Source organism: Pieris brassicae, chromosome 10 (genome assembly GCF_905147105.1).
Source record: "Pieris brassicae chromosome 10, ilPieBrab1.1, whole genome shotgun sequence".
NCBI classification, from domain to species: Eukaryota; Metazoa; Arthropoda; class Insecta; order Lepidoptera; family Pieridae; genus Pieris; species Pieris brassicae.
The window spans coordinates 7,917,476-7,925,405 of record NC_059674.1 but is presented as its reverse complement, the minus strand read 5'-3'; the positions used below and the strand labels follow the sequence as shown (position 1 = coordinate 7,925,405).

At 35.4% G+C, this 7,930-nt stretch overlaps 2 protein-coding genes across 2 annotated transcripts; both read left to right on the top strand.

Moving 5' to 3' along the window:
* Positions 1–447: 447 nt before the first annotated feature.
* On the top strand, positions 448–2,873 carry LOC123715275. The gene is made up of 5 exons (XM_045670225.1): positions 448–522; positions 1,329–1,460; positions 1,915–2,092; positions 2,357–2,457; positions 2,590–2,873. Exons 1-5 carry the CDS (start codon positions 465–467, stop codon positions 2,841–2,843), a joined length of 723 nt encoding a protein of 240 aa, XP_045526181.1. The 5' UTR covers positions 448–464; the 3' UTR covers positions 2,844–2,873.
* An 882-nt stretch (positions 2,874–3,755) lies between these two features.
* On the top strand, positions 3,756–7,418 carry LOC123715265. The gene is made up of 6 exons (XM_045670215.1): positions 3,756–3,903; positions 4,527–4,660; positions 5,082–5,236; positions 5,500–5,652; positions 6,163–6,274; positions 7,230–7,418. The coding sequence occupies exons 1-6, from the start codon at positions 3,864–3,866 to the stop codon at positions 7,314–7,316; spliced, it is 681 nt and encodes a 226-aa protein (XP_045526171.1). The 5' UTR covers positions 3,756–3,863; the 3' UTR covers positions 7,317–7,418.
* The last annotated feature ends 512 nt before the right edge of the window (positions 7,419–7,930 follow it).

Below are 7,930 nucleotides of genomic sequence, written 5' to 3'. Positions count from 1 at the left end.
ATAGATTTAGTTTGCACTGGGAAGATTGAAAATTACAGATACCGTTTTTAGTTTTGAAATGTTTGCTATTCATTCAAATTTACTAAAGTTGGCCTAGTCCTTTACCTAGCACTTGACACAGAGGGCTAATAACCTAATATTCAAAAATACGAATACAATATGAACCCTGAAGGGTTGTAACGTTTTTCAACAATTTGTTTAAAAAAATACTTAAGTTTATATTTTGGGTTAGAAAGAGTTAATTTTAACGATGTCAAGTGTACTTAGGTTTTCGATCAAAGTTTGAAAGTGTGTATAATTAGCGAATACAATAAACTGATTTGGAAGCATCACGTGTTATTTAACAAAAAAAATATGACGTTTAGCATATTTTTTATTCAACATAATTATTTCAGTATTTTATAGATTCATAAAAATAATGCAATTTGATTTGTTCTTTTAGTAGTTTTTATTATTTCATTTTTATGTTATACCATTTTTGCCAGGGAAATGCCTTAATAATGTTGTTTTTTATTGCTTTTGGTAAGTAACATGAGACAAACTCTAGACATCAATCTAGAATTAACATTTATTATATTAATCCGCAAAATATAATCCGTGAGTACTGTTGGCCTTGTGGCCTGAGTGTGCTATGTGTTGAGGTCGTAGTATCGAACCCCGCTATGCACCAATTTTTCTGTCTATGTGCGCAATTCACACTCGCTGGTTCGGTGAAAGAAAACATCGTGAAAACACCGACAATCAGCATGCCTTAGACCTAAAAAGGCGACAGCGTGTGTCAGGCACAGAAGGCTGACTTACTCGCTTATTACATTAAAAAATAGCACGAAACAAATACAGAAATCTTAGGCTTTAGATCAAAGTTTGAAGCGCCACCGGTTGTTTTCTTCTGTCAGTAAAACATTTTAACCGACTAAAAAACTCTCATTCAGTTACACTGAGCGTAAATAAAAACTTAGAAAATTTCAGTCGAATGTAACTATGTATTTAAAAAAAACGATGTTATTTATTTAAATACGGAAACTATGTCACACTGAACACCGAAAATATCCAGATAACAAGGAAATAATATCTAAGTTATCTTTAATTTCACGATATATGAAATTTGACAAGCCCGAAGAAATCGAGCAGAAATATCAAGACGTCTGTTGTTTGGAGCTTTAATGTTTCTTTTTATAACTATAAAGTGTGCGTTGGGATTGCCAACGCTACACTTTTGGAAATACCAGAGTACCAGCGCAGTAACTGTGCACAACTAGCCGCATATAATTATGTCGACAAATAGCATCCGGCATCAACGATTATTTCAGAGATATATTTCTTTTCAGTTACAATCATTCTTAGTGTAAGTTCAACAGATTTCCTGCCGAAGTCAAACAACGACGATCTTATCAACTTTATCGATCTCCTAAATAGCCGTGACGATGATGATTACATTGGGAAATCTAAGTACTTACAAAGTAGGTATTTTGCTTCCAACAGCGTAGTTGATAATAGCTCAGGTTTACCTCGGACGGTTGTATATCATCATGGTTCGTTTTCTAATTCAACAGGCAAAATAAATAAATGACCTCAAATATAAAATCAAATAAGCTACAGATTATTATTATAGCATTAAATTATACCGTTATTTGTCGCACAATTACAGTTTTCACTAATATTTATTAAAAACTTGAGAGTGTCCATGGGCGGCGGTATCACTTAACATCAGGTGAGCCTCCTGCCCGTTTGCCCCCTATTTTATAAAAAAAAAACTGCACAAAAGTGAAAATAATGAAAATACACAGATTTTACAAGTGTTCAATTAATTAAACGCTAAAAATCACAATTGTTTCTAAAACGGTCTTATATACGGCTAGAACTGGTTTACCAGTGAATTTAATACAGCAAGCGTTTAAACGACAATTTTTTTAGCTTTAACAGATACAGAATTGAAAAGAAGTAATGAACAGGATAAACTGACTGAAATTATGCGTTTATTACAAATGAACTATGACGCAAGAAAAGATAAGAATTACGATAACAGGGAAAGGCTTCATTTTATAAGAAATCCAGAATTTATTGACGATTATCGAAGCCACATGAGAAAACGGTTTGATTTTGTACTACTACTTTTGTTGTACTACGATTTTACTTTGGTTGTGATTTTTTATACCGAGTAGTAAATCGACTAGTAAATCTGATGTACCTCAGTGAATGAATGTCTTATACGTCGTAACGTCTGTAGACCTGCATGGCGGCTAACTGTGCTATAAATACTGTACTTTGTTACGTTCACTAAACATGTTTATAATAAACAAAAAAGTCGTTGTATTAGGTCCTTATTGAATTTTATAGCATAACTATTTTGTTTTAGATCGTCTCATGAATTACTTTATGATGGTGATTTTGATGAAGACACTTTGAAACAGCTACTCTTAAGTTTAAGGCGAAATGCAGTCTTTCATTTAAAAAAAGGTGAAATATTTATATTGTTTACCAAAAAATTGCTATCATATACAAATTATTATTATTCCCTATAAAATAATTACTTGCCATTTGAAGATTTCTATTAGAGTGTACGTGTTACATTATTTTGTATATTTTTAGATAAGTCATTAAGAAACCCTCCAGTTTTACGACTAGGAAGCAATATTGATGTCCCGTTAGACTCAATAAAACCTTTGGAAATCCACGATGACATTGCCAAAAAGTACGATTGGGGTAAGAGTTTGGAGAGACAAAAGAGATTCAAGCCTAAACTGCGAAAGGCAGAAGAAAGATACAAGCCCCGAGGAGGTTTTGGTAGAACATCCATTCCCATCGCCGGGAAGAGAGGAATTTTTGAAGATATTTATAATTAAACTAAAATAAAAGGCACATCGTTATACCTACCTCTTTGTCTCAATATGTATTATTTTTACAAATAAACCGGTGGCTGCAATGTGAGCCAATTGACGACTACTCGACCTCGTAACCTAAAGTAAATCGCTAATGCATACCCATACCATCACACTTAAAACAACTGTGTAAGATTCCATGTGATCTTAGCAGTAAATTACACTCATAAAAGTTGTTTAAGACTTTGTACCTACCACGTACCATAACAAAACAAGCGATTTAGATAGAGTAACATATCTTCTTGAGCTATGACGGAATCACAAGATAATATCTATTTTGTGAAAGTCTTTCTTATATGAGCAAGATTTTTTTTCGGTAGCCTCGACTCGTAGTCGGAGTAATAAGGGTTCTATGCTTGGTTTGCGTATTGCGATGAGGCTGCACGAGGTATGTATACAGAAAGATTTTTCTACCCTTAAATTGCTTAGAGTCACGTCACTTACTCAAGATAAAAGAGCAGAATTTACCAAAAGGTCTATATGAGCATCAAGGGCTATTTTCGTTCTAAGTCTAAGATCTTTTATGGTAGCAAAAATCGCTATGATAGTTTAATTTCTGGTAATATGTTTACACTTGTTATATGTCAGGTAATAAAAATATAATTAATTCTAATAATTAAAAGTCTATTAAGGTATTTCTGGATGCAGACGGCATTTAATGGAGAAACTATTTGAGATTCAAATCATCAGCACTAAGTAAACATCTACAATGATTGAAGCATTGCCGTATGTCATTGATAAACATGGAAGAGAGTAGGGATTCAAGCATGTAGCCTTGCAGTACACAACATCACAGGCATCGAATATTAGCAGAATGCTTTTAAAATTGATTGTGATTCACCTGTCTAAATATTGAACTCAGAAAAGCCAGGGCGCGGGCGAGTTTTATGCATTTAAATATATAAGAAGTTATCATAATTTTCGCGTAGAATATTGACGTATTTCTATGTTCGATATATTTTACGACGGAAATAACCTTGTATAATGTATTTCATATTTGTATATAGCATAATATTAACGTCTAGTAAGTACCTTTGTTTTTATATATTCCACTGAGTTACTAAAAGTGGACCAATATTATAAAGAGTAAATATAAGTTTAATTATATGGTTGTAACGAATACACTCAACATCTACTGGATCGATTTTAAATATTCTTTTAGCCGCCAGCACCGCATAGATCTAGTTCAGCATGCTCGAGTAGAGATCTTACGGTTTTAACTCCCGAGTCGGGCCTAAAAATTGCGTTAAATTTCCAATTCCTAGAGATGTCGAGTCTCTCAGTATCGTCTACCGCATTTACCAGGGATAGCGTCTCAGAGGAATGATTTGGATAAACTGCGCACCACTACTATGTGGGACCTGTCCACTGAAGTGTTTGCAAACCAATTCGACTTAGGGTCGAGCGAACCAATTCATCAACCGGCAACGCACTCACGAGCCCTCTGGTATTTAAAGTATCCATGGGAGGCGGGTATCACTTCTCGACTCGACTTCTTTTTCTTTGCATTGTTCTAAAGGTGGATTGATCCAAATGTATCTATGGCTGATTTGAATAAGGCGCAGTAATAGTATTATTTCCAAGTACCTGGATTTTTTACTCTATTTTCTCGTATAAAATTTTATTAAGTGGATTATTTAATCTCAGTTATTCAAATGGATTGTAAAAGTAGAAAATACGACTTGGAGTTCGAAGCCAGAAAATTATATGGACAAGACTTAAAATCAGTTCTTGAAAGATTCAGACGAACTCCGGAGTATATTGAGATACTAAATGAAGAGGTATGTTCATAAATGAATAAAAGGTGTTCTTAACACAGATTTTTATGTAAGGTTAGCTGCTTGGCCTTAAAAAGTACCTTACACTTTTCGTTTTGTGTTTAGGTCTAGGCCTGAAATTTCTGTATCTGCGACGAGCTTATTTGCTTTTTCTAATAGGCAAGTAGGTGATCTGTATTATATGCCTAACACGATCGACTTTGTTGGTATAAGGTACGCCGGTTTCCTCACGATGTTTTCCTGAAGGAACGGGGAACCGTTAAATGAGGTTTATGCTGATACAACTAATCCAATCGAATCATTAAACCAAACATGCTTAACAAAAATTAAATACATTTGAAAAATACTTGAACGACGCCTAAAGTAAAACTGTAAATTTTGTATTTACATTTTAAACAAGTTAATGTGTATTTTTATGTCCCAGAAAGAAAAAATTCAAAAGATAGTCGAAATGAACTTTGATTCAAATAGTATTTATTATTTATCAAACCTGGAGCAAAAAGTTAAGGAAATTATTTCTGAAAATACCACTAATCCCAGTAGCTTAAGACATAAGACCACACCAGGAGTATATTATACGTAAGTACCTCGTCCGTCCGTTCGAGTTGAGAACTGGCCAAATGTAATTATTTCTTATATGTATTTGTTTAATGAGCTCTAAGATCGTGCATGTTTGCGCGGTGAAGAAAACACCGCTAACGGACATGTCTTACACTCAAGAATCGTAACGTAGACCAGGTACGGTAGTCTCACTGACTAAAATGAAAGTACATCAGGTACTTATGTGTCTGCCCGAAGGCATTTGGCGAACTTATGAACAACTTATAAATCAAATATTTCAGTAAATACATAGGCCATCACAGAAAACCGGTAGTTCGACAACACACCCACAACATGAGCAGAGTTGAGAGACTGGAGCAGTATTGGCGGCTTTACCCATATCTGCCTTTGGACATGCGAAATCGAATGGCCGACTTGGGCTTTGAATATTGTGGGTAAGGCGTAAGTTACACCAGGTTCGATAGCTAGTCTTGATATTTGGATAACCAAAACGTTTAATAAAATTCATGATCAAGTTTAATGAACATAAAACAACATTATCACAACAACAACGCATCCAATGGATTCTAAGAAATATCATGGCAATATGTACCACTATTAATAAAATATCAACTTGTGCAGTTAATATATACGTACAAATACCTTTATATAGTTTTTACTACTTCGATACTTTCGAGAAAACGTTATGTCTAGCATGTAGAACTATTTTAGATATTTTTGAAGTTTCCATATAATTGTGTTATACGTTCGTGTGTAGGTATACGTTCACCAGGCATCCAATCTAAAGCTTAAAAGAGAAGATACTATGTGTATCCAATATACAATATCACATCTTATAGAAAATACACATCTTTAGAAAGTTTATTGTATTGGTTCCGAAGTCGAATGCCAAAGAACGGAATCCGTATATCATAGCGGCTATTTTATAAACTTTACTTTCATAGGTATGCCATACATGGACTAATCACATCAATGTTGCCATTTGAGAATTCAATGTCTACCATGCAAGCTCTAGACTCTGGGAGCAAATACCAATCTACTCACTTCTCTCATAAGGTGAGGTCAGCAGGGCCGTTGCGATAACTACATTTCTGATTGAGGTCTTAGCACGAACAATTCTTTTAAAATTAATAATATCAAACTGGCAATTATTTTATAAAATGGGAGGCAAACGGGTAAAAGGCTCACCTGATGTTAAGTGATATTGCCGCCCATAGACACTCACATTGCCAGAAGGCTCGCAAGTGCGTTGCCGGCCTTTTAAAAATTGGTACTTCCTTTTCTTGAAGGACCCTATGTCGAATTGGTTTGGAAATTGGTGCGTCCACCAGCAGATGCTGAGTGTGCCGTTGGTGGACGCCGAGAGGGGGATTCTTCAACGCACGAAACGCGAGTACAAGAAGGCGAACCTTTTGTATCACTTCACGCTGGTTTTCTGAAAGACTGTGGTACTGCCCCGGTCGTACCTGCCCGTTTAGCTGAAGCCCGAAGGCAACAGCATGGCACTCCCTCTAGGAAGGGGTTAACTGATTGTGCTGATGAAATAACCTCTAACACAGGTTATTTCACCAATAGGCGATGGGGTCGTCACGCCTCGACGCCGAATACCGCAGCCCATGGACGCATGGATACGCTGCCGGCATTTTAAGAAGGAGTATGCTCTTTTTTAAACAGTATCTAATCATATTTCTCGAGAACAACTCCACAGTTTGCTAGTTCTAATAATAGCTCTCATAATAGGGTAGATTCGTTATTGTAAGTAAAACTTAAGACGCGCTTCGTGGGTGTTACTTGAAAATAACGAAACCATGAATATGCATTGATTAGAATAGAACACGTGTTGAAACTAATGAACTAATCAAAACGGAAATCGTCACGAAAACTTGACGCGACCTATCCCCAAATTATTTCAAAGACGTCTATCAAACAATAAACATGGGTTTGACTTCGATATTTTCACGAGTTAAACTAATTATCCTCCTTTTATATCAATGAACTCCTTTATGCTCAGATAACACCAACCAACGGAGAAACCGAAGGCCAAGGAGGCTTCCCAGACGACACATACAGAAACTTCAACCAGAAGGCAAAGCCTTAATTTAAATAATTTAAACAATTATATTACGTTGACTTGTTTCCCTTTCGATGTATTAAAATGCTATCGAACCTACTGATAATTTAAATAAATCAATCATTTGTTTTTCCCGCCGTTCACTTTTGATGTCCAGTTTTCTGTCTGTTTGTATATTATAATCGATTATAATCTGTGTGGGCCTGGGTATCCGGAAGCTATATCCAAGATGCTCCCTTCCCTCGGTGAAATAATATGCCCTGGTTCAAATCGACAATTGCCATCCTTATTTATTGACACCGCCTCGCCTCTGGGGTTATTACTTTACTGAATGTCTACCTACCTACTATCGATGTAGACCTGTACACGTGTGTATATCCATTATATATTGTAATGTAGCATTTACCTTGCTATTCCAGATGTGCCCTCGAACGTAGGGGTACATAACCAGCGTAGCGTAACAGGTTTAATTAAGCCCGTGGACAGTTTACTCAGATTTTGTGGCTATATTATATCTACTAGATATTTGGACGCTCTAGCTACAATGAATGTTTATAAAATATTCGGATGTGTGTATTTCTTTAAAAGTCTTGAAATTTCTTTAAAAAAAACTGAAGCTGAATTAAACAAATTTTTCAGAA

Coding starts and splice junctions, on each gene's coding strand:
- LOC123715275 (XM_045670225.1), top strand. CDS start 465: ATGTTATACCATTTTTGCCAGGGAAATGCCTTAATAATGTTGTTTTTT. Junction 2,093..2,356: donor CGAAGCCACATGAGAAAACG/GTTTGATTTTGT, acceptor ATTTTGTTTTAG/ATCGTCTCATGAATTACTTT. Junction 2,458..2,589: donor AGTCTTTCATTTAAAAAAAG/GTGAAATATTTA, acceptor GTATATTTTTAG/ATAAGTCATTAAGAAACCCT.
- LOC123715265 (XM_045670215.1), top strand. CDS start 3,864: ATGTATTTCATATTTGTATATAGCATAATATTAACGTCTA. Junction 5,653..6,162: donor TTGGGCTTTGAATATTGTGG/GTAAGGCGTAAG, acceptor TTACTTTCATAG/GTATGCCATACATGGACTAA. Junction 6,275..7,229: donor CTACTCACTTCTCTCATAAG/GTGAGGTCAGCA, acceptor CTTTATGCTCAG/ATAACACCAACCAACGGAGA.